The 27,204-nt window shown below is 33.3% G+C and overlaps 1 protein-coding gene across 4 annotated transcripts in view; it reads left to right on the plus strand.

Moving 5' to 3' along the window:
* Positions 1–2,702: 2,702 nt before the first annotated feature.
* LOC128206932 (rab11 family-interacting protein 4A-like) overlaps positions 2,703–27,204 on the plus strand; it is a 34,256-nt gene continuing 9,754 nt past the window's right edge. Inside the window, exons 1-14 of one of the 4 annotated variants that reach the window (XM_052909676.1) lie at positions 2,708–2,950; positions 5,630–5,729; positions 6,227–6,315; positions 8,119–8,282; positions 11,036–11,104; positions 11,538–11,588; positions 15,126–15,161; positions 16,114–16,195; positions 16,690–16,793; positions 17,345–17,356; positions 19,802–19,892; positions 20,614–20,742; positions 22,027–22,143; positions 25,702–25,848. In XM_052909676.1, coding sequence (XP_052765636.1) covers positions 2,822–2,950; positions 5,630–5,729; positions 6,227–6,315; positions 8,119–8,282; positions 11,036–11,104; positions 11,538–11,588; positions 15,126–15,161; positions 16,114–16,195; positions 16,690–16,793; positions 17,345–17,356; positions 19,802–19,892; positions 20,614–20,742; positions 22,027–22,143; positions 25,702–25,848 — 1,320 coding nt within the window. In that variant the 5' untranslated portion in view covers positions 2,708–2,821. Of the gene's footprint in view, positions 2,951–5,629; positions 5,730–6,226; positions 6,316–8,118; positions 8,283–11,035; positions 11,105–11,537; positions 11,589–15,125; positions 15,162–16,113; positions 16,196–16,689; positions 16,794–17,344; positions 17,357–19,801; positions 19,893–20,613; positions 20,743–22,026; positions 22,144–25,701; positions 25,849–27,204 lie in introns of all 4 variants that reach the window. The other 3 variants (XM_052909691.1, XM_052909699.1, XM_052909684.1) reach the window with 3 other exon arrangements.

A 27,204-nucleotide genomic window follows, 5' to 3' on the forward strand; every position in this document is an offset into this window, starting at 1 on the left:
ACAAATTTCCCTTATAAACAATCTTGTAAGAAGAGACATCTAGTCTTTCCTACATTTAATGCAATAAAAACTGCCTGATTATCACACGTCATAAAACTCTTATTTTCAAACTTGTTGCCCCACAAGTGTAAATAAATCACTTATCATGAACAACATTTCTCGAGCCTCTAGAATTAAATAGCAATAACATCTAGCATAACTCTTCTAAATATAGATAAAATTATTATATGCCTTTAAGGCTTGTTCATTAAGCATTTTATCAGCATCATTGAAAGTACCATTGTAGTTAAATAATACCCAAGTACGTAAAACGGTCAACTATTTCTATGTTCTGACAATTCAATGACCAGACAAAATAAGCTATTTTTTCTTTTGAAAAATGCATAACTTTGTTTTATAGAAATTAATTTTTAATCTCCACTTACTTGATTAATTGTTTATAAAACTAAGTTGTAACTGTATGCTATTAGGATCGGTGGTTAATAAGGCAATATCATCAGTAAATAATAACATATATAATGACAATTATTTAACCGATCAATATCGTTACGGATGAGGTTGTTGAAATCTAAACTCTCTCGAATATCATTGATAAAAGGAAATAGCAGTGGGGAAAGGGGTTCTCCTTGTCTCACCCCTAAGGACACATCAAAGAAAGTTGAATTTGACATGTTTTCAATATATTTCACACCGTGACAAGATTTAACATTTCGGTGTATTGGTTTAAGCATATTTATATACTAGATTGGATTTTTTTCCCACAGAGCATCTTGAATTGACAGTGTCGAATGCCTTTTCGTAGTCAATAAAGGCGCAATAGAGTTTTATTTCATTTGCTTATACATTTTGTATAACAGTATGAAGAATAAAAGAGATTCACCAGTACTACAGTTTTCTTTAAATCCATATTGAGCATCATCAAATTTGGTTTCACTTTCGCATCACTTATTTATACGATTGCGTAATACTTTAGCCATAATAATTACTTGTGTTATGCAACAAAATATTTAATAAAGAGAGGAAGAACAATAGGTCACTTTTGAAACATATCTTAAAATATACAATTTTAAGTCACCACGTACTTACGCTTGTCTTCCGCAAACTTCATATATTTTCTTTTTAATAAAATTACATGAGCATTGTTTACTGTAATCGCATCTTAGTTAACATCTATGACAAATTTCATAAGACCGGATAATACGAGGCGAAAACGGGAAATACAATTGGAACACCTCGGCCAGTATCAAACAGAATTGACTTCGGAACACCTCGGCCAGTATCAAACAGAATTGACTATCTCGAAGCTTGCCGAAGTTGGCCGAGATGCTAAGACTCAATCGTTACAACTCGGCCATCTCCGGCAAGCTTCAATTCCCAATTCTGGCCGAGGAGTTCCAATTGGGTACGATTGCGGGAAACATTCGGAGCTCCTCGGCCATTTTATCGAAAACAACCTCGGATGTATGCCGGTACATCTGTTGAAGTAGTTCGTAAAATTTTGAATTATATCATTGGTTAAATGTAGTGTTTTAGAGTTGTATTTATTGATCTAAGTTTAAATTTATTGTCATTAAATTGTATTATAGCAAACATAATGAAGAATCCCAAGAGTTAAGTCACAAAGTTTAACTGCTAAATAAAATTACTACGCGATCTACTTGCAGCAGACTTAAACGTACCACTTTTTGAGTGTGTAAACCATCCAAATACATCCGAGGTTGTTTTCGATAAAATGGCCGAGGAGTTCCGAATGTGCGGGAAATAGTATCGTTGGTAGCACACAACAGTTTCCATCCTAAAATTATTTCAAACGTGGAAGACTCCTCCAAATATCTTTGAGAAAATAATTATTACATATTTACTCTCTATAACAACCACGAAATGATATCTAATCTATATATTTTAAAAATGGCACGATAGCAAAGCGAGCTACAACACTTAGAGTGCGAGCGAAAGTTTATGCATTTCACAGCCTAATATATTATACTTTTAGTGTGTATATATTCTATATATAATATACTCCCAGCACTTTAACGTACACTCATGTATTTTCTTCTCGAAAATGTTTACATACGGTATTGACAATTAACGTGTATATCGAAGTCCTTACATATTGTCAATTTTGGGTAGCTAGTTTTCTTATGGAATCCGAATCCAGTTTGCTCTATGCGTAAATATTATAACTGGCATCGGCACCCGAAATACCGCGCTTAAATGGCCCGGAATCTAAATTATGTTTGATCAATATATTGTCTTAAATAATTACAACGTATTTGAAAATGTGAAAATCGCAACTAATATACACAAATAATCATACAATTACGATATGCCACGAACCTATAAACCAGGTCAATATGTATGTGGCCAGATATCTTATCAAACTAACTATTATTATAACCGAAATAAAGGGACACTGTTGATGGCGAGGTTTGTAATACCTTAAATCAGAGCTATTTTTATTTTAGCTTTTTTTTCATAGTACATGCTGTGCATATATGCATTCTATTTAAACACGTCACAACTGCATTCCATCTGAAACAGTCAACCAATCAATAGAAATAGTCCCAGGTAAATTGACACCTGTCAACATGCTGTATTAATACGCCGTTATAATAATCTGTGTCACCTAAATAACATACTATATTTCGACCGCGATATAAAAAGACAAACAAATACTGGTTAAATAAAAAATCGCTGGGTATAATATGTTAAAATATAAATACTGTCTTCATATAAGGAACAGTTTTGTGGGAGATTGCAGGCACTTCTTTGTTTTATTCATTGACTTCCTGTTGTACAGGTAAATAGTAATCAATGGACGATGGAGGTGGATTTTACTGAAAAAATAAAAAGTGTTTTTGACGTTTGTGATACAGAAGGAACTGGATATATAACTGTTGATCATTTGAAAGATTTAGCTAAAGAACATTTTGGGGCTGACAACGAAGAGGTCAGTTCAGTTAAATTCGTGTTATGTTAAATTTAGTCTTTTGTTAAAGTGAGTGCATCTGTTAGTTTGCCAGGTGGGTGGGGAGTACTATTGTTTATAATGAAATGAAGCTGTGTTTTGTATTACAAATGATGATTTATTGCTTGATCATTTAAGGTTATTTATTGTTTATTGAGAAATGACTGTCAACTACATTGTATATCTGTTAAACTTCATTTGATAGATATATAACATACTTGTGCATGAATGTTTTCTTGGTTGATAATCATGGATTACATTGTGTTTTTGTGGTATTGCTTGTAAGAGCCCAAGAAGCAGTGGGGTTTTACAACACACATTCTTGTGAAATGAATGATCACCAACACTTACAGCTGTTACTAAACTTTTAAACATGGACCGCTACAATAATGAGCGATCAGGGATACTTTTTTAATTATTTTGACATTTCTTATGTATCCCTGTAACGCTACAACTCTCTACCATTTAACACTGGGCGAAAGAATATATAGTAATATAATGCATCAATGTTGAATAATAATAACAAAGTTGTTCAAAATATTCCCGACAGTGATCTAAACTGGATTTAATTTGTCATTAGAGTCTATATTTTCACACTTGTATATTCTTGGTCATTAATACTGTAATACATGAACACAACCTGTCAGATTTGTCCCAGATTTACAGATATCGAGATACTTGTTAAACAATCGACACATGAAGTGTTTTATGATATCTGAACATGTTTTTTTTTTGCATAATGACATAAATAAAAATGTGTTTAATAGTAGGCAATAATATTTTCGTAGGAATTTGAATTTAATGGAGATAATTTTAAAATTGTGGGTGACGATTCTCTACACAAGGACTTTTGGCTACTTTTTGCTGGGATGGTGGATGTCACGAGTCTGCCATAGTAAAATAAAATCATCAAAAGACTCATTGCCGGCCATTTAGATGGACTAAACATGGACCATACGCCAAAATCAGCGATAAGATGGGCAACTTATCTGTTTGTACAATGTATAATAATTGTCTGCCTTGCCGTCCACATTTTTATTAAACATTTAATGCCAATAAAACACATTAAATTGACATTTTTCATTTATATTTGAATTGTATACATAGCTTTATAATGAAAACATCTATTAAATTTCAATGTAATAATACTTTTCTGAATGAGGATTATAGTAGATGGCAGGGCAGGCTTTAGTACAGACAATGGGGTGGTCTTATCTCTGAAATAGGGTACAGCTCATTATCATCCGATCAAGAATTTTAGTTAGAAAGTATGTCAATGTCACAAAATCAATTGCAATTTAAAGTCTTACTTGCACTTTAAAGTATGATTTGTCTGACGTGAACATTCAAAATATTAATTCCAAAATAAAATTTTACTGGCTAAATTTCCGGGTCAAGGGGAAGAGGACGCACAAGAAAAGTTGTACCCCTCAACCATCAAATCCTAAACATGTCACTGTTATTAGTATTTAAATGATCTTAACGATACAATTATCAGTTAGAGTGTGATTTCATAAAACACAGTGCAATGTAGTATTACACTGTGGAACCAGCAGAGATATAATCATGTTATAACATGCTTGTACTGCTCAATTTCCTTGTCTTCCATAAGAACAGATTGATCAGTGATAAGATAATGAGATTACAATTTGAGAATGAAAGGCCACATTATCTAGAATAAGAATTACAAATGTCATTTACTCCATGTGGTAAGAGGTCAAGCCTTGATCTAAAGGCTGTTAAAAGCTTGATTAAGGTTTATTATTACTTTATACTAGCTAATCTTTTAATCTTTATAGACCATTTGTGCTGTATAAACTGTTTTATAGTTTGTTTTTGCAGACGCAGGGCGCTATTTATTTAGGGAACAATAGATATTATGGCGTTGATTGATCAAATTATTCAGCAAAATTGACAGAGTAAAATATTTCTATGTACCAGAGCCTTTTAAATTCAGTTCATTAATTCATTAAGTACAGGTATTATGCTGCTGCAATAAATCTCTGTCTGTGGTTCAAAAGTTTGGTGCTGCTTGAATGTTCCTACCAGCCACTTTCAAGAACACAACCGTAACCTTTAAAACTGTTTACTGCTTTAATGAATTATAAACAATCGCACTGTTGAACAACAGTGAAAACTTTCAAGTGCATTATAATATAAACATTGTAAGATCTAGACAAGCAATGTTGACTTTCACAAAATTTTGCAGAGCAAATTCTAAACATGATTACTAATATTTGTGTAAAACCATGCTTTGATGTTATGTGCATGAGCAAAGTTATTTTATTTTTGCATGTGCAAGGACAAAGCTGCTTTATGTAAGTAAAGGGCAAAGGATGAAACACAAAACTTCCCGGTTTCGTAATATTTTAGGCAACACTAAAGATCATCCAGTACCTGAACCTGGAGTGAAATGTTTCCAAATAAAGGCCTCATGTCATGTGTGTGATGATAATGTACCAATTTGCTTTTATTATTAAATAGTCCTACAATTGTGTCTACTGTTTTGGTCTGTATGCATGCTAACTGCATGGAAGTCAGTCCACATTACAGTTGCTGAATCCACAGGGGAAAGGTCAATGAGCTTTCTCTCTTTCTAGATTAGCTACTTAAGGCTGTGTTTTTTTGTGAAACTGATTCCAAGTTTTTTCTGTGTTTCAGGAGACTGTAGGTATTATCCAGCTGTTGGACCCGGAGGGGAGAGGTCGTGTCAGCTTTCAGGACTTCTGTACAGGCGTACAACAGATCCTCGAGGTTCAGGGTATGTACACATTATGCCCTTATATAGGTCAGGTCTACCTATGTAGATCAATTCACAATGTACATGATAATAAATCAGATCAAGACCGCCATTGATATTTAGCTTCTTTGTTTAAACTTTATAGAATATATATTGAATCCAAGTCTACATGCATTTGTTTGTCCATTGTAACAATCATCATATTACTAATAAATCTCTTCATGTTATTCTGGTGAAAGCAAAATTATTGCTCATCTTCATTACATACCCGGTAGTTGATTGCTTAAATACGGTAAGAACGAGGGTGAGGTGGGTAGCATAGTGGTACAGATGGTCATATTTCTCACACCTGATGTCATGTGTTTGAGTCTACCGGGGGGGGGGGGTTATATACTGAATCTTCTGTATTTTCTAAGGCAAATCGGTAAATGAATTTTTAATGAATTATTTTAAGTTTTTAAACCTAAAAGCTAAGCTATATATCTTTTTTTTATAATTATTTCACTTATATACTTCAGCATCATCAAAGCAGTCCACACCCACAAACTCTGGAAACCACTCAGACTTCATCAGCTCATTTCACGTCACGGAGCATTCAACACCTGAGGTAAGAGAGTTGAAGAGTTAATGCAGGGGCGTAGCTAGATTAGTACAGATGAGCAGGCCCTTCATACATTGAGGGTCTGGGGCTTGCTACTCCTGGATTTTGTGTATTCTATGTATGTAGAAACCTTTTACTGCATACATTAAGGGGAAGAAACACAAATTCTGGAAACGATCAACCGCCCTGGCCTACAGACCCCATATGGAGTTATGCCAGCATAATAGCCTTTAATGGCCACATTACAGTTCTGCTCTGTGGTACATTCTTTTTCAGCTGAACTGTTTTTGGTTAAAGAAAACGATAGGGTGGTCAAAGACATTAATATTATGATAATATCATGTTAATATCGTAATTGTCGTTAATGTAAATCATTGCCATGCTCTTGCCAAAACTGGTGAAGAAGCTAGGCTGTTTGAAAACAGTAATAATACACATAATGTACCAGTACCAACAATATATAATATGGGTAGCTAAGTTCCATTACTGTAACTTGAATACTGGTATTTGTTGAGTTAAGCCCCTTCTTCTGCTTCAAAAAACTTACAGTTAAGTTTAAGAAATATGCTTGCTGATATTAAAAAAGGTAAATGAAAAAGTGGAAGTCAAACATATTTGAAACCAAGTCAAATGCACTAGCTTGAGCTATATGCATGATCATGTTGTCAGGGAATGGGAATGTGCTTGTCAGTTTCAATGTGCATGTAAGTGAGTTTTGCATGCTTACAAGTACCAGATGTAAAACCTTGTGAATAATTGAAAATATTCTATCAGATCGTCACTGGAAACTGATCCTTTCCCGTATATATGTACTGGTAGTCAGAACGATAATAAGAACGATAATAGATATATACAATCGATCCATGTTCATACAAATCTGCCTTTCTGTACTTTGGTATTAAATTAAATAAATATATCTGAATCATTTTCAAAGATAACTTGCATAATGAATGATTTGGGAAAGTACATTTTTGTTGTTTTAGCTTCTGACTTCATTTTTTCACCTAATGTAATTACTTGATGGTTGTCATTGATTTTTAATTACCAAGGTGTGTTTTCCAATAACCAACTTATCTACTGGGAGTATTTTTCAAAAACAATGCCTTTGGCCATGAATGCTTGCAAAAACAGATATAATGCAATTACCAAGCATTATCTGATGAATATTATAACATATATAATATTATATATATAATTTGATATTGTATTTTATTGATAAAACTTCTACCTTGGGGCCAACTTGGTGCAACAGAATAAACTAATATAGCCAAGGAAAACAGAACGAACTGTGCAATGGTATTGATCACTCTTTAGATTTTCACATCTCAAACATTCTCTGTGCCTCTTTCTCCGATTATTGGGATAAATTTCAAGCTTACTTGTTGCATCCTTCCCAGAAAATTCCACTTGTGTGTTGGCATTGTGTGACATTTAGATAAAACAAATAATTCGAAGGGCGTATTGAGTGACATGATATATTACCTTGCAAATGAATTTAGATGAAATCTGACAGATTTTTCTCTGGAACTGAATGAGAGTTTATTAATATAAAATCGATCATAACTGAGAAAGTGAAAGAATTGAGTTAATGACCTGTAAATACTGGGTGTCATTATTGCCATGACATCGGAGAATGAAAAGGTAAGTTGTGCTGAGTACGCTGTTTTATTCTTCATATCTGTGATGCTGTCCTTGTAATGAGTTAGTTTCTTTATTAATCAGATATTAAATGTCACACTGTCTAAATTATATAAGAACATGCGTATTCAATATGGTTTAGTTTTCGTAAATAGTTATCCTTAACTTCAGGCTCAAGACACATCGGAAGCCAGTGCCTTCACATATAACGAGTACGACACCAACACAGATGAGGATGGGGGCCAGTTGTTGATCGACTTCTCCACCCCCGAAACATCAAGACGCCACCTTGCCCCCTCCCACGGTCATAGCAGCGGCAGGTCCTCTGTTACAAGGTTAGTGAATAGGCTAATATTCATTAAAGTTGAGCAAGGCAAGGCAAGAGTAGCTTGCATAGCTTTTTTTACTGACTATATCTAGTGAATGTAGTTCTGATTTTAGCAAAAGAAAAAAGTGAGTGATGTTACTTTACCCCAAAAGTCATTGAATGACAACATTTTGTGCACAGATAATGGTAGATGGACCAATTATTGTTAACAAATGAAACAAGTATTATCTCAGACATTGACACACTGACATAGGCATGGAAGCTAGGCACCATTTTAAAGACATAAACATGGAGGCTAGGCACCATTTAATACAGGCATAGCCAAGGAAGTTTGGCACCATTTATAGACATAGCCTTTGAAGCCGGGCACCATTTAATATAGGCATAGCCATGGAAGTTTGGCACAATTTATAGACATAGCCTTTGAAGCCATGCACCATGTATAGATTCATATTTTAAATGGCAATTGATCATCTTAAAGACTTTTACAGATGCTTGAAACTCATAACTGTATGACATTTTATGAACATTGATTTTGTGCTGAGCATTTGATTTAGCAGCTCATTAAGTTCCTGGTACTCGTTAAATACCTTGATTACAGTGAAAATCTAGGGTAAAACATGGACAAATTATTCATAGTTTTCAATTTCTTTCCCTTTAGAAGTACATGAATGAGGGAATGCCAGTACATTGATAAATATATGTTTTTCCATGGCTGTGATGAAATGAATAAATATTTATTTTAATGTTTTTTATTTTAGTAATGTCAGAATGAAAGTTATATGTTTTTGAATGATTATGTTGGTTAATAACACACCCATGTCTCTTTTTGATCTTTGAATATATATAATTATGACCTCATATTTGTGTAAAGCAAATTAAATTGATATCAAATTTAACGATATTACCGGGTACCTGTACTGGAACTAAAGAATTTGAAACAGGTTTTACTTAAAATGTTATAAAGCTATTCACATGTTCTTGTTACAGTAAATTTAATATATAACAATGTGTGGATACATACCACTTCAAATGAATGGACTTCTGAATGGACATATAAGTGTTTGGAGATATTTCTCTTGTTTACTGTCAACAAAATTTAACCAGCGTGATAATATGTCAGTTTGTTTCAAAATTTATAAAAACATTTACATAAATTAATAACATATTACTTGACCATATACGATAAGTTGGCAGATAGCTTAAAAAGCTGCTGATTTTACGATACATTAATCTTCATGTGTATTGTTTACTTGGTTGATAACCCCAAGGCTCATACTGGTTCGAGAGATAGCGAGGCTTATTTAGTGGCTAATGGTGATACAGAGGACTTTCATCTGGACAAACCGTTATTTGTATATGCTGCAGGTCAAATATACAATTTGATAGTCCATCTTTTGGCTCTGTATATCAATGGTTTGTCCCTGCCTTCCTGACATTCTTGGCAGTAGAGACAAACATGCCTAGACAATTAAATTAAAATTAATGAATGTCTGAGTTCTGAGTTCTAATTAAGCTCAAGCCAGGATTGTGTTTTAGGAATAGGAGACTGATTTTAGAGTAGCTGCATTTTCATTAAATTATGTAGACCTGAAATCTACCAAAAACTGCCAGAATTAAATTTCTATTGGGAATTCATGCTGTAAAAGTACTCAGGACCAATAAAAGATGACAATTGCATTAAATATGTGCACTTTTTTGTATAAAATAAGGTTTCTTTTATGGCTCGAGGACATTTCCATTTCTTATTAAATTAATTGCCTCCATCTATGGGGGTATAAGGGGGGGGGGGGTCTGAAAAAAGCATTTTTGTCTTCATCATTGACCTGTTGCAAGATTTTGGCATACAATACAAAACATATAAGATATCTATATATGAAACATGGTAAAAAGTCATATTCGCACAAATTTGCCTATATAACAACAGACCGGCATCTGCTTACGTTGCTGCTGGGTTTTCTCAGTAATATGCTGGTATTCCATGTGCAGGGTGTCCCTTTTCAGCATCAAATTTCCATATATGTTAAAAAACAAACAAGTTAAGTTCCATGTGTCCATGTCAGCTTGTCCAATTGATGTCTGCCTAAATTGCTCACTAGCAGAGGTGATGGCAATTGACAGAAAGGAATTGTTTTGAAAAATACAGAAACATTATTAAAAAACTTTTTATGAACAATTAATGAACAAAAATGCAGAATAACATAGTCATAAAACAAACAATATGGTGAAGGCAACTTTTAAATCTATCTTTGCTCAATATGAATGTTTCTCTACATGGAAATAAAATGACTTTTAAATGATCAGATGAAATTTCTTCTTAGAAATATGATTTGCTCTATTCTTTTGGCAGATACTATTTGACTTCCGTTTTAAAATGCGGGCGACAGATGCAGAATAATGGTATAAGTCTTCTTGGATATAATCTGTCTCTTGAGCGCTTCAACTAAAAGACATTCCTTAGACATTTGAGTCTATGAAGAGGATCAATACATCACTTGGTTCCTCTGGGTGTTTCTATATGTTGTTATGGCTTGTTATTTCTGAATAAATCAAAAAAGAATCTAGCTCATTTGACACAATGGTGTCAATGAATTGTGGCGAGTAATACCATCCATTTATGGCTACTTCAATGTCTAATGTCCACCACTGTCCAGTCATAATTTCATTTCAATCAAAGGGACAGTGGAGGTAAAAAATTCTTTTTTTTAATGTTGATAATTATGAACTATATTGAATTGCGTCTTGTTTTGTGTTTTTCAGTAAAATCGATGACTACGAAGATTATGGAGTAGTTGATCTCGAATCAGATTCTTCTGACGCTAATTTATCGTAAGTAATACCCACCTGTCATGTCTTACCTGTATAAATCAGTGTCACTTCCTTACCTAAAACAGAGTCTTACCATCTCTCCTTATCATCATGCTTTTAAATTGTTTTCTTTTGTATGGCCGTAAATGACAAGAAAAATCCAAATATTTTATCAAAATTCTTTTTAATTTTTCAGTTTCATGTATAGTCAACTTTGTGAAAACAGTGTTAAAGTGATATATATCTGCTATGTGCATACTATAGTTTCTTGCTGTAAGGTCTATTACATGTGTGTATATATTCTTGAAAGAAAAGTTCTCGCTTCATATATCTGCAATATTGAAGCAAAAAGTCATGCACTTGTAACAAACATGGCAGAATTAATTAAGCTTGCATTCATTTCTCACTTCCCAATGTCTGGTCGCCCCTCTCCATTGTTATCTCCCTTTTGCAGCTGCGACAGTTGTCACCGGTCCCGACGAAGTCCCAGACACAGACATAAAGGGTATGGTAGAACGAGTGCAATTGATCATCACCTTTTCCTTAGAAATTCTTAAGTAGAAATTGGTTTTGAAGCAATTTGACAACATGTCGAAAAGACGTGGTGTCTCAGTCAGTGATCAAAGTGTCCTCCATTTAAACCGTTTAGTATTAAAGGCCGCTCAAAGCTTATTTATTATATCATGTTAATATATTTGCTTATTGTCTGATTTCAATCAATTTTTGCATTGCATGCTTTGCGAAAGAATGTCAATAATAGCAATGTGAAGTTCAAAATTTGTTGATAACCAAATTTTGACTTTTTCGATTGACGTTGATGACATCCTGAGAATTCCATTATCATAGTGGCCATATTGAAAAAATTGAATTTTTAAATAGCTGTGATTTCTTTATCAAAGTTCAGGGACCTCAGTTGTCTGCATAATAAGTAGTAATTATTATGATTAAACGGTGTGATTTTCATGACACTTAATTCTTCTTAAGGTACTCTTTTGCAGGCTTGAATTTAGAAAAAAGAACCTGTGTCAGTTAATATTCAATACTTACTGACATTTGTTCAATTATCTCGTTTTATAAGGCAATTTTAATGTCATATAGTTATAAAAGATAGAATCTTAATTTTCACCCTGTCCATTACAAAATATAATTATAACAACCTCTGTACTACCACGAAATACATAAATTACGTAGTGTGAGATCCATTTCCATTTGCATACAGTGGGTCAATTACCTTAACCAAGACTTAGTATTGAAAGTTCAGCGATTATTTTGTGGTATTGATCCTGTGGTATTGAATAATTGATTAACCAACATTCTGTTTTTGGTCTTTATTGGTGATATAACTTAACTCGGTAAATAGAGGTTGTATTATCTTTGTCAATAATTGTTCAGGTTAATTATAAAGCATACTGTTATGTGTATATCTGTGGGTTAAAAGAGAATATATTATACTTAATGTTTTACAAAATACACCAAATACAACTTAAGAACATTTCTTGTCTAAAATAATTCTATATTATTATCATATTGAATGTTACTAAACACCAATTAACCTATGATATACAGTGTTAGTTACCAAACTAGGCTATTCTATATTACAAATGTATATTGCCGGTTACACTGGAGAAATAGCAAATGTTTAATCGCAATTAAAAAAAATTTGAATGTAAATATAAGTATTGATCACTCTTTTCTTGGGTTAATGTGTATGAATGCAGTAGGGGAAGTGAGCATATGACCAAGAAGCGCTTCATTGAATTTTGCTCACGTGCCTCTCTGCGATCATTCAGCATAAACACAAGAAAAAATGCGATCAATCCTTAATAAAATATTCTTTTTATGTAAATATCTTTTATATCAAGCCTGCATTATGTTTTCTGGTGAAAGTCTGTATCGTAATTTGGCAATTCCTGTAAGTGATTATTCAGTTTTAGCTGATCTGTCTTAAACTCAATGAAATAAAGCATGCTTTTTTAAGTATAATTTATTTTTTACTGTTTCTTACATGTTATAGACGTTCAAAATCTCGAGACATGGTGTAAGTGACTAATGCACAAGTGTGAGGTTTCCAATACAGGAAGGGGGAAGAATTGTTTCATATATAAAATATAAGAAACTGTCCTCTGAAAGCATATTTTGTTTGCCTTTCTGTTTTATCGAAGAAAATAACCTAGATATTGTGATTAGCCACTGTGTTGTTGTCAGCGTCATTGTACAAAAACATAAACCTTGCCAATTGTTTAATTGAAAAAGGACTAAAGATCATTATTAAAATAAATTTTAATTATCTTTTTCCCAAAGACAATAAACACAATAAGAGCTCATATCAGCTTTTACAGCTTTTTAGCTAGGCCCAATTTTGATTGCATAATAAACAGACGAGCATAAATGGCATCTTCATGCAGTGCTCTTGTTTCGGAGGTGTGACATGTTAGTACGGAAGAAAGGTTTTGTATTCTGTGTGACATAGTTTCTTCTTCCTAGTTTGGTCTATCGGGTGCACAATGTCGTGTTTCTATAATAATATGGGGCATATTTGCTTGGAGATAACTGATAAAATCATTTGCTTCATTTATGTCTTTTTTGTGTGGAGATAAAGGCAGGCACATGATACTGTCACAAATTAATCTGTAGCCAACAAGGCAAATAATAAGTTTCTGGTTTCAATTTCAACGGTAAACATTCCATTTGATACAATATACTTATGTGATTTTAGGTATACATATATATTCTAAATATCTGATAACCAAAGCCAAAGGCTAATTACATTTACTATCAGATAGGTATATAAAGAAAGAAGATAATATATACATGATCAAGAAGGTGGTGTACTGAATCAATGGGCATAGCATAGCTAGGCCAGTTCTTATGTATTTGCACCATGGGGTCAGGGGCCTTGCCCTCTTTTCCATCAATTGACAATACTGTTCTTTCACTTTTGCAACTAATGTGACACATATTCATATATCTGTGTCACTAGATACAAACAAGAAGTCATTGAAAATAATCAAATCATATTTTGAGGACTTTTAGTATGACCTCATGTACATTAACTTAAAAAAATTGGTATGATTTAACCTGTCCTCTGACATAATGTCCTACGCCCTCTTACTGTCCAACTAATTAAACAATTTGTACCTATAATATGGACAAGGTGGGGAAACTATAATAAGTATAGTGTGTTTATGTAATGACACCCATATCTATACCAGAATCAACTGTCAACATTAAAACTATAGACAAGTACAGGGTTTCTGTCATTTATTTTCCCAGGCGACTGCCCTTTGGCTACAGCAATGTTCATTAGACATTTTATACACTCATTTATTTTTTTGCTGCATTCAAATTAATTGTTTTAAGAGATTGTTAATGTTTGGGTTGTCATTTCAATTGTTTGTTAGGGCCCTTTCTATGACTAGTAGTTGTAAGTTGTGACATTTACAACAATAATAATATTCCCTGTGCTTTTGTTGCCTTGGTTATGTTGTTTTATAGTATAAATAAATGAATTCTAATCATAATTATAAATCATATTCATTTGATACAGTATAATGGTTTCTTATATGAACACTGTTTTCTGAGTTTTGTTCAAATAGTTTTCATCATATTTAGAATATTTTAAAGCAAAATTTCCATAAATTTATTGAATAATTACACAATATAATGTTTCACAATCTATTGACACCCAAGTAAATTGCCCTATAAAAAGGAGTATGAGTAATAATTTAACGCCCTTATTTTATCAGTAGCCAGTGTGTTTTAATGTATATTTTGAGTACTTCTTATGGTTTAATTTACTACATAATCATTTGATTTTAATGCTTCAATAATTCACTGCACGTATTTGAGGGATGTTTATACTAATAATTGAAATAGAAATTAGTCAAGGGAGACAACTTGTGGAGATGCAGGTACAGCATTAACTCAAATACATGTTTATATTGTTGGTTAAGAAACCAGGAAATAAGCTAAATTTAAAAGCTTACTCACATGTACGGATGTACAGATGTGTGTGATTAATTATTTCTTCTCTGTGTTTCAGTCCCAACAGAAGAATTTCTTCAGCAGTGTACGCTAGGTAAGCTCTTGAAAATACATTTAACTGGCTTAAGCACTTCCATTTCCTAGGGAAAAGTTTTAACTTCAAAGTATTACATGATGTTTTGATAAAAAGCAGACTTGAAATCAGGGGCGTAGCTTGTGTAGTAGAGATGTGTCTTCTTGCTTAAAAAGAGGGTTAATAAGCAGGCATCACGAAAACTGTCAGTCTGACTGCCTTGACCGGTATACTGTGACTCGGTCTGACTTAATTTGTAATCGAGTTGGTCCATCTGTCACCAACAGCTTCCTCTTCTAGATGTTAAAAATAAAGAAAATCTAATCTTTATCAATTATCAAACACTGCTTAAAAGTAAGAAATTTTGTTTAATAGATAATCTTTTTGTCAAAGATACTGTTGATTAACCATTTGTTTAGAAATCAGATGTTGTATTCAGGAGTGTAGATGTTGGAATGCCAGTACCACACCAAGTCAACACCATGCAGCATTTGCCTCCTTTTAGCAATATATTACCAAATAATGTAAATTAATGTGTATATTTCGTGCAATGTTTTGATACTGGCATCAGTAATATTTAATTTCAGATCAAAACCTGGCAGAAATAACTGGTTAATATCTTTATATCTTTTTACTTGTTGTCAACATAAAATTAGGAACTATTTTAGGCTTTGAAAAAGCAAGTTTTCAAACAAAATATTGGAGGCAGTCGGTCCGAATGACCGACACTTTTTCTGAACTTTCACCCTGTCTGCTTAAGCCATAATGATTCCCTTGGGAAATTTTCCATCAGAGGAGTTATTCTGGCTTTCGGAAAATACCACATTTTGAGAATTTATGTGCAGTCAGACTGTTTCAAGCCAATAGTGCCAACTAAGCCTGTCCTTTTTCTCACAATGTTAATTATTGAAGTAAACAATGAATACTTGTCTGTATTGTCAATATGATCTGTTCATCATTCTCTTGATTACAGTCAATTGGCTCGTGGAGCGCGAAGTCCGCACGAGGATATTTATGATGACATAGATGGCAGTTTCCAGGAACTCACAGATAGGGTATGTGACTTAGGAGGACTCCTTACATAACTCAAGTACTATCAAATTATGATAACACAGCAATACACATTGTGCTTATCAGTGATACTGGTGACTGGTGACAAGGAATGGTCTAGTGGAAAGGGGTCTTCATTGCACCATGCTTTCGAGTCCGACCATGGGTACTTTCCCTTGGCCTCTCAAGAAGGTCAAAAGAATGGTTTCTACCAAGGAAACGGACATTAGTGTTTCCTTTCACCTTATAATTGTCTTCACAACTGAGCTAAAATAAAGAAGTGTATGCTATAAACCTAGTTTTTAATTGTAAAAACTCGAATATGTGCTTCAATATGATCAAAGTTGGTTTTCATACCTTCAATATTGAAACTGTCAATGTGTGATGGAACCTTATTCCAGGTTGGGGTGCACTTCATTGACAATAATGTCTTAAAAATCAGACTGCTCCATGGCCCATCCAAGCACCGCCAAAACAAGTTGAAATGTTGTATTTCCAGATAAAATCCCTTGAAAAACAACTTGTAAAAGTCTCAGATGAGAAGAGCAATGAAGACAATATCAAACATCGCTTCAAAGATGAAAACAGCATTCTTATTAAAAGGTAAATGACTTTTGGTAAAAACATTCTTAAATGCTAACTACAGGCTTCTTTCTATTATGATGGCTGATGTTTTGTAAAATGGAAGCGAACTACTGTAATGTTGCTATAAGATAAATACAGTTGAACCCTGTTAGCTTGAACTTGCTTGGCAATTCTCGTTGTCTCGAACTGGATGTAAAGGACCGATTTGTTTCCACGGAAGGTAAGCAGTTCAGCTTGGCTCAAATTTCCCGAGGCTCGATGTATTTTCGCCTTTCCCTGGGAGTTTGAGCCATCAGGGTTTGACTGTACAGTATATTTTGTTTTGAGGATTTTTCTATGTTCTTTGGTGTCGATGATTGTAAACAATAACATTGTAATTGTTAATGTTTTAGGTTGATAACTAAGTGCATGATTTTGCAATGCCAGTCATTTTTCCATGTAACTTGTTTGTCCGAACTTTTTTACCAATTGAATTGGACGGATCCAAAATTCATGTATGTCTGATCGTGATTTGTCATGTATGCTGAAATGTTTTAACTAACAGTTTGTTTGTATGAAATTTACAACAGTGTAGTTGACAGGTAAGAATATATTGTAGAAAAAAGTAACACATTCTGAGCATTGTCACTGAAAGTGAATGGTTTACCAAGTGTAAATCACCCGGTATTATCCTTGTAACTGAATATTATTCTCAGCACTATCCTGTGCTTATGTGGAGGTATTCTAGAAATGGAGCGTGGGTGTACATGTGGGCAGAAACCTTTCTAAAGGTTATTAAAATGGTTAATGCCATTTTGAAAAAAAACCTGAAAGACTGATGGTAACAGGAAACAATTGGTGTATTGAAAGTGAAATAAATGGGTTCATTGTGTGAAAACCACTTAAGAAGATGACAATGCTCAGACAGTGTGTTAGGGTGGTTATGCAGTGTTGGTTGTGGTGAATGTATTCAGCTAGCTTGAATTTTCTCTTTTTTTATAATAATTTATCTTTTTTTCAAAGAAAAGGTATTTTTATAGCCTTGGAGTCATTATTGGCTTTGGTTGTGGCATCTTTCAGGAAAAGAGTTATCTTTCGCCATTAGTCAGAAAATGTTTAAGATATTCAAAGAAAACTTGGCAAACATATTGGATTCATATTCATAAAGCATGTTTCCTAACTTAAGTCTTTTTTTTATAAGTTTAGTTTTCTATTATCATATGAGATAATGGTTTAATTATAACTGAATTCCTTCATTATCATTGCATTTATTGAAAATACATGCTTAAATTTTAAAAATATATATATATAATTCTTTAAATTTGTTTTTGAAAATTTTGAGAAATTGACTTAAGTTAAAAAATGACTGGAGATGTTTTATGAATAACGACCCTGGCCCTTAACTCAGGCAGTAATAATTATAAAGTTATATGTCAACTGAAAAACAACAAACATTAGTGTGCTTTGACCTTTGCTCCACAGTGCTCATGTTTCATAGATGACTCCTACTTATCTCTTCTTCTTTAGTTACCTATTACTTGCTTTAATTAATTGATACTATCGAACAAGTTATTCGCTGTACACTCTTATGAATATACTGTACCTTGACTTTGAACACTTTTGACACAAAATCAAATTGAATTTTTTGCCAAATGCAATATGCATGGATATTTATGTTCTGTATGTTATGTTTATTGTTGTGGTTTCAATACCTTCGTTTTATTCTTATCACATTTTATATGCTTGTTGTTGTTTTTTTAACTCAATATCTGCTTATATTTCTTATGCAGTTATTGAGTTATTGCACGAAGGTGACAATATGATAAATTTGCCTGTGGCTGTCAGGGCGGCGGCTGCCGTAATGGGGTAGGGGACTGTGTCTAAGATTTTGTCTATCATTAACTTTAGAAACCTTTGTCCTGTCAACACCAGACTTGGTCAGAATGTGTATAGGCATTATATCTTGGATAAGTTCAATACCTAGCCTAATCACTTAAAAATTATTTCCTGTCTGTTATAGAAATTACCTACAATGGTCTTGTCCGCTCAATAACTTAAGACTTTGTCCAATCTTCACGTAATTCTATATTTGGTCAGAATGTGTATTGGCATAATATCTCAGTTTAATAATCAGCCATGTGGCTCTAGTCGCTCAACAGTTATCACCCATTAATTATAGAAATTAGCTCAAAATCGATCTTGTCGGAACAATAATTTTAGAATCTATTGTCCAATCATCACTGGGTAAGAATGTGTATGGGCTTTATATCTTGGACAAGTTCCATAACCAGCCATATGATTCTATAGTCACTCAAGGGTTATTGCACTTAATGATATTAATAACCTTATAACCAGCCATGTTGACTCAGTCACTCCTGATTGAGTTATGACCCTTGATTAGTCAAAAACTGTATTTACAGTGTCTGCTTTCTACAAACAACTACTTTTCTTCAAATTCACAGTCCTATAATTAGGATGTGTGTATTTTGGTACAGTTCGCTCTTATATTATTTTTACATCTTTGTTTGAAAGAGTTAAAGATCTTTTACATTGAAAAAATCAACACAACAAATCCATGCAGCTTATATACTAAAACATTTTGAAATCACTTTATTTCTTTTGTATTATCACAACCTAATATCACATTTATTCTTAAATCATTCAACTTTGTTCAGGTTCAAGTTTTCTTTCTACAACATTAGTCATATACACTCTCAGTTGTTAATGTGTACTCTTTAATAGCTTTCTCGACAATGACATCAGAAGAAGCAAAGCAGACAGATTATTATGTCAAAATGTCTATATCCTGGAAGATAACCATATGCTTAACTGCATTTTAAAGAATAATTATATATGCAGAGTTATTTATTGCCAACAAAATAATTATTTTAACTAAAATTTAAAAATTTCACCAGATTATTTTTTTAAATCAAATATTAAAAGCTTGATTATGCTGGTTTAATTATAGTTGATGCCTAATGGTGAATTTAGGTAAAAAATTTTAAAGGTTTGACTTTCGGGATGCATGTTTTTTGTTGATGTTTCAGAATCCACTCCCTAGAAGAGCAGCTCAAAGACATGGAGGTCAAGTCTGACGATCGGGTCCGTGCAGAGCAGCGAAAACTGCACGATATTGTGGTGAGTACTGTTAGATCCGTGCATCAATATATCTTATGGGCTTATTGGACATCATCATCACCACTGCAGTTAGAGAGGGGCACACCCTTGAAACATTCAAGTTTACATTAAGACAATATCTGAGAGGAAAGTATTAAAATACTCTCAAAATTCATCATTTCCGAATTTTTAAAAAATGTGGGGGGAGTACACCAAAACTCCCCTGCCATCATTTTAAACCATATAAATTTTTCTGAGGGTCAGAAGCATGTTAAAAGTTACGCCCCTAAGTTAGTCCCCCTTTAATGTAAATGCCTGGGTCCACCCCTGATCATGGGGTCAAGTCTGACACACTTATTGCACAGAGTGACAAAAACAATCCTCTTGGGCACTGTTAAATTGTCTATGGATTGTACCATGTAGATTTAACAATGAACATCAAGGTGTTCCCCACATTGCTTTGAATATCTGAAATAATTGTTAAAGTCTTGCTAAATTGCACAGATTGGAGCAAGTATAACAGTAGATTGCTTACCTGCAGTGACTTCGCTCTTAACAAGCAGTTCAAGGCTTTTTTCCAGTGTTAAATATAAGGAGTTAAAGATTTAAATGTTGCTGGGTAAAACCTTTTGCATCTTACACCAAGCTTCAAAATTCCACTTTCAGAAATATCTATGTCACCCCTATGGTGTGTTCTTTTCATTATGACTTAATCATTATAACCTTTGTATGTTTTATGCAGGCAAAAAATGTGATCGAGAGTGAGAAGATGGATTACCTCACCCTGCGACTGCAAACCGTGGAAAATGAGAATGACCGGCTCAAGACCGACGTGGTGCGGTTAAAAAATGAAAACGACAGGCTCCGAATGGTAAGTGCTGATGAAAATAATGGTTTCTTATACAGGGGGGATGGGCAGTATTCTAAACAAGTACTAAACATGGTAATATGATAAATAATATGATATTCAACATCCAGGATTGGAATTATTGAATAAAGTGTATAAAGTGCCTCTCCTTGTATCAATTTTACACTTGACAGTTAAGGCAGGTAGTATTTAGATAAAACAACATGTACAGTACCACTGCATGTAACAAGCCATAAAGAGGACTGATTGTGAGACAGCAAATATAAATCAATATTATACTATAATATTTTATCTTTAATTGGATTCTTTTCTTAATTGAATTCAAATAAAACTATGGAACCACAAAAGTATGAAAGAATGTACAACATGGTCTAAGTTACCATATATCTGGCTACATTTGAAAAATTGTAAAAGGGATTGTAAATATTTCTTTGAAAGAAAAAAAAGGTTCACTAAGTTGAAATTTCACATTTTGAATTATCAATGCCCAGGGTACCTTTCATCAAAGATCTAAGTTGATTTTAGTTGTAACAGTAATTATCTAATTAATTTATTTATCTTAGTGTCATAGTTTCATTAATTCACTACATATTTCAGTGAAATATTTAAGTTGAGGAAATAAACAAAAATTAAGATAATAAGAACCACAAGCATAAACTTTTTCGGGAAATCGGGTCCACTGATGTGTATGCATGATGACATAATTTCTAATATGTAATATAATAATGCATGTTTCTCATGTGTTCTGTCGATTTTGACCTGTCATTACATCAAATGTCAATATTGTGTATATGGCCCTTGTTATAATCATCATTGATTTTAACCTCAAATCATATTTCAATGGTTATTCATATGGAACAGTTTTATACTATTTCATAAACAACTATAAGCTGATATGAGTAACTCCTAACTCAGTTTCCTGGGTAGATATCAGTTCTAGGGCTCATTATGAGAGGCCATGAGAATGTGGTGCTGGTATTTCTTGGACATGTGACCCCTTAACACTCGTTTTATAACTGGCATTTCGTTGTCTAGTGGTAAGACAATTGACTGTAATCATCTTCCGGGAGGGACGTTAAATGGGGGTCCTGTGTGACAGTGCTAAACACTGGTGAACGTTAAAGAACCTGGGTAGCTCTTGCCAGGGTTACATTCTGTCTGTGCACTTTGCTCCAAAAACCTTATATGACTAACAATCTTATCTGAACACTTGGGCAAGGACCGAGTGGGAGAATAAATAAGCTTACACACACACTTCATAACAGTTCATTTCTTACTCCTCCCCAGGACAAGATGGAGGTGTCAGACCGCCTTGCTGCCATGGAGGAGGATTTTAACAAGGTGTCCGCAGAATACAACGATATCATGTCCAAGTTTGACCGGGAACAGGTCATGACAGGAAATGTAAGTATGACTGGCTCCCTGTAGAGTTATTGCGGTGGAAACAGAACTGAGAATAATTACATTTACATCACATCATAGTAAGATGATACATCAGGGCACGACAATGGATACATGGCATCTATCATTGGTAGAGTAAAGTGATACAATCACTTGTCAATCAGCTTTATTGATAGTAAAGGTTTGTACAATAACCAGTATAATAATCATCTCTAAATGCAGCGATATCTTAACTAGTTGGTGGGCCTGTATCAGAAAATATTATATAAGAAAATAATTAGGAAATATTATAAAAGGAAATATTTCTTTGATGGTAATGATCAATTAGGAGCATTTGCAGAAAATATTATATTAGAAAATAATTAGGAAATATTTTAAAAGAAATATTTCTTTGATGGTAATGATCAATTAGGAACATTTGCCAACCAACCAGTGAAAGATTGCGTTACTGTTTCTAAACATAGCATATAAGGCATATCTGTGATAGAAAACACAAGCTAATATTCTCACTTCTGTTTCCGCAGCAATATTTCCCTTGATTTTGCCTGGATTGTTTGGTATTGTTGTTTTTGCTTTGATATTGAGTCGGTGTTGTAAGCTGTACAAATGGGCTCTATTGTTTTTACACACTTAAGGGAAAACTAAAAATTTGTCTGTGCACACTGACTTTGTTTGTGTCACATTCACTATCATGGTTCAGTCTTATATCTCAAATTACTAAGAGTTTGTTTAAAGTGACACTCTTATTCCAAATGAATACATAAACAACAAACATAAATTTTTACTGATAAACCTTTAACTACTTACTAAATAATGCATTTATGGAAAATATTTACCACTGATAACAAGAATGTAACTGTGAATTTAATAGCAAAAAGTGCAAAATATTAAATGATTGGTGAATGCTAAAAGATTTAATACTGTGGTCTACTATAGTCTCATAAGGTAGAAATACTATGTTTTATGCTTATTTCTTTCTACCGTAGTTAAACTCAATATCCTTCATATGAATCATTGTTTTTTTGAAACATTTATTCATCCTTTGTGGAATATTAAAACAACATTATTTATTGTGGTAAATCTTTTTGGGGAATAAGAGTGCAACTTTAAATCTATTTTTTTATTGTTTCGAGTCATATGCAGCTGACTATGTTATGAGTCATTATTATTGATATAATTATTATAAATTACATGTATTGGTAAATATATTGTTGATGCCCTGTTCTTGTAAACATGAGTGTACAGCATTTTCTTTGGTTTAATTAACAGATGGCCTCTGGGAAGGTATATTTGGTTTGCTTCTCATATTTTCTGTTGTGTGACCTCGTCTGCATTATATCGAGACTGATTTGAATAACTGTCTACACGTAAAATGATACAATTTCATACCTTTAATGATATTACTAGGAAAAAAGGCAGTTGGTGCATACAAATGATATCAATTAAAAGTATACCATTATAAGGCATTATAGCAGTATTTTCTCAAGAACTTACTTGAAGAGGTGTCAGTGATAATGGGGCAGGTTAAGAATGGGTGTCTCATTCCTTTTGTTAGATTTCTTTTTCGCTTACCTTAGTGCAAAGTGATTAAGAGTGAGCTATTGTGATATTTCACTGTCTGCCGTCCATTGTCCATCCATCACGATTATCTCGTTCTCTACCACTTGTCCAATTTCAACCAAACATCTCACAGCAGTGTTCCTTGGTTGAACTTGGTTTACTTCCAAATCCCTTCGTAAAAGATGTTCTATGCAGAAAATCTCCTCGAAAGAAACAGGTGGCCGAATTTCAGCCATTAACAAAATTTATGTAAAAAAATCATGCTCATCAGCTATTGTTTGTCATTTTTACACAAGTCATTTGATATGTTTTTCACATCAGTCGGAGATTTATTGTCGTGTTCAAGGGGAACTACCTCTGTAGGTTTATCAAAGTAATCAAAGATAGATTGTCTCCCTTCCAATGGTAAACGTCAACTCAATTTTAAATTCTGACTTGTTTTCTCTTCCTATATACCTTTAATCGTTTAGCTCTTCTGTTACAGTAGCTTTTAAAAATTCAACTTCCTTAACTCTGTAATTTAAATATCCATTTCCTATAATTTCAATCTAGAATCAGAATTGCACAATGATCAAACATATAGAGTATACAAAAGGTTTGAGATTGCTTATAATTTGTAGATGCTTGCTTACAATTTCGGAGTCACTTCCTTAAAGGAAACGCTATAATTTATAACGTTCAGTCTTTATATCTTTAGGTGTTTTACGCTTGATACAGTTGAAGAATAACAATTAAGTTGTAGATGGTTATTTAGGGGGGCAACTAGTTTTCTATATTTAAATAGATGAAGGTTGCAAAGTAGTTTATGAGAGCTTAGTGTGTGTATTATTGAAGATTTACTTCAACCTGTAGATATTTTGTCATACATTTTGACATACAGAAAGGAATTAATTTACATGAGCTAGAATTTAAACTGCAATTTTGAAATGTATAGTTTTGTATTGTAATTGTTACTACTGTTGGATAAATTTCGAACAGCTTGTGCTTTATTTAGTGCGTGGGTTTAAAAATACACATTGCACTATAGTGCAGATTTATTGAAGACCATTGCATGCCTATATAAGAATATTCTAAAATGTTGTAGTAGACTATCCATGATATGTGTTATATCTTTCGAATCATTGCGCAGATACAGATTTACAAAAGATACTAATGAAACTGCATTGTTGCGCCATTAATGCAAATAATAAGCTTAAAATGTTAAGTATTAAGTTGGAGTCAATTTTGTTTGACTTCAGGTGCCATGATTACGAGCTGTTTCTCATCTGAATTCAGACTGAAGTGGCAAAAGTGCAAATCCTTATTTCATTGTAACTTTCTTTCTAGTTGAGTCTTAATGATGAAATGTGCTGAATTGTATTACTTTTCAAAATTTTACATTTAATCTCATTTATTATGTGGAACGAATTGAATAAACATATTTTTTTGTAATTTTATATAAGAATTTTCCTGAGTCTGAGCCAAGACTTATGACTATGATTTCACAATCTTGTTCCCAGATACTTTCTTTTTTTTATCTAAAACATAGATGACAGCAGGCACAAGAACCTGAACAATTATTAACCCTTTCCCTGATACATACGCCATTCTACTCCTCTATCGATAGCCTGATAGATACGCTTTTCTACTCCTCTATCGATAGCCTCATACATACGCTATTCTACGCTCTATCGATAACCCGATAGATACGCGATTCTACGACTCTCATTTTCAATTGTCAAAATAAACATCATCAACGATCAAAAACGCCTATTAAATGTTACTTATATCACTAATGATACAGAATAAAGTGAATTATGCAATAAAATAACCTTGTCATTATGTAAAGTTGTTGAATAAATTAATCCATTCGCGACATGAGTAAAATCCATACAACAGCACTAAAACATCGATGTTTTCTTTCAGACACACTAGCATATAAATACAGATTTTTTGTTAATTTTGTTAATCTCTATTAAATGCTAGAATGTTTGAAATCAATCCCATAATTCCTCATTTCAGCTATTGGATGAGCTACAGAAGGAGCTAGAGGACCTCCGTCGGTACAAGATTGAGTGTGAGCACCAACACCGACATCCCGCCCGCTCTCCGTCTATCTCAGAGAACGGGCACACACCTCTCCAGTCAGAGATGCAGAAACTTAAGGAGGTATGCTACACCCATTGTTGTCATTTTACACTTTTGAATCTTGTCTTAAACTGACTTAATCAGCTATTATGTGTAAATTTACCATTAAACTTGCTATACATAACAAAAGGATGCAACTACAAGTTAAGATAATAATTTTATATTAAAATATTTTACTGTATGTTTTAAGTAAAAATAGGAATGCTGTTAACGAAGAATAACACTGAATTAATTTAATTCAATTAACATTCGGAACTCTTAGGCCATTTTCCATCAAAAACAACCTTGGATGCATACTGATCCCTCTATAGGTATTGTGAGTGAATAAGCCAAGTAATGCTGTTTGTTTTTTGAAAAAGAACTTTCAAATCAACTGAACAGTGAAAAAAAGGTGTTGAAGCAAAAATACAACTGTTGTTTATTGTTTCCGCCCTGATCTAGTATACAAAACTTTTTTTTTAAAGTAACGACATCACACAAGAACCTGTTTTTTTTAATTAATTGTTTTTGCATATTTATGACTATCATTAATCAGCTGCGTTAACCAAAAAGTAACAGATAATGTGTATTTTATAGCTATAATACACCTACGCATTCAGGGTGTAACCATTTTAAGGGCTTTTGAAGGTGGAAACAACCCCACAAAGGTGTATAGTGCTATAGTAGAGTTTTTCTGAACAAAAATATTCAATAACGATGATGTTTTTATTCTGTTTCATGGATAGTAATCTTTCCAACCAGATAAAAGAAAACGCAAATTTCAAATTTATGTACTATAATATTGAACGGTTTGGTCTTTTCATAGTGGTAACATCCGTCATTCTTTGGTGGTTTTTGTATTTTGCAACACCAACTCTCAAGTTCAGTTTAATGAGAGTTAGAACAGCATTGCAAAATTTTAAAAATTGTCAATCAAGTGGCGACCATTATAATAAATTTATAAAGCAGTCAGGCATAGAAGATATGGCATAGAGGTTTGTCACCTAGTTAACACCACTCTCTGCCTGTCACCTAGTTTACAGCACTCATTGCTCCGCTTATTAACATTTTCAATTAACTAACCTTCATAATATTGTATTGACTGTAGAAAGCTTAAATTTCAAGTTATTAAAACTGCGTTCTTTATACAAAATGAGTTTTGGTAACAAGGTGTTATTTATCCAATAGTTCATTTATTATAGTGAAGATTTCCCAGCCTGAGTCTTTTTACTGGTTTCAATGCCATACTGAGTTATGCACATATGACAAAACTGATTAAACGATCATCGTTCTAGCATGATCTTTCATTGGGATAAATGTCCCGTTATTTTGTCATCAATCTGATACAACTCAGTCACATCATAGCTGTGGCCGCCTCTGTAGTGCGGTAAAGGTATC

Source organism: Mya arenaria, chromosome 2 (genome assembly GCF_026914265.1).
Source record: "Mya arenaria isolate MELC-2E11 chromosome 2, ASM2691426v1".
Classification (NCBI taxonomy): domain Eukaryota; kingdom Metazoa; phylum Mollusca; class Bivalvia; order Myida; family Myidae; genus Mya; species Mya arenaria.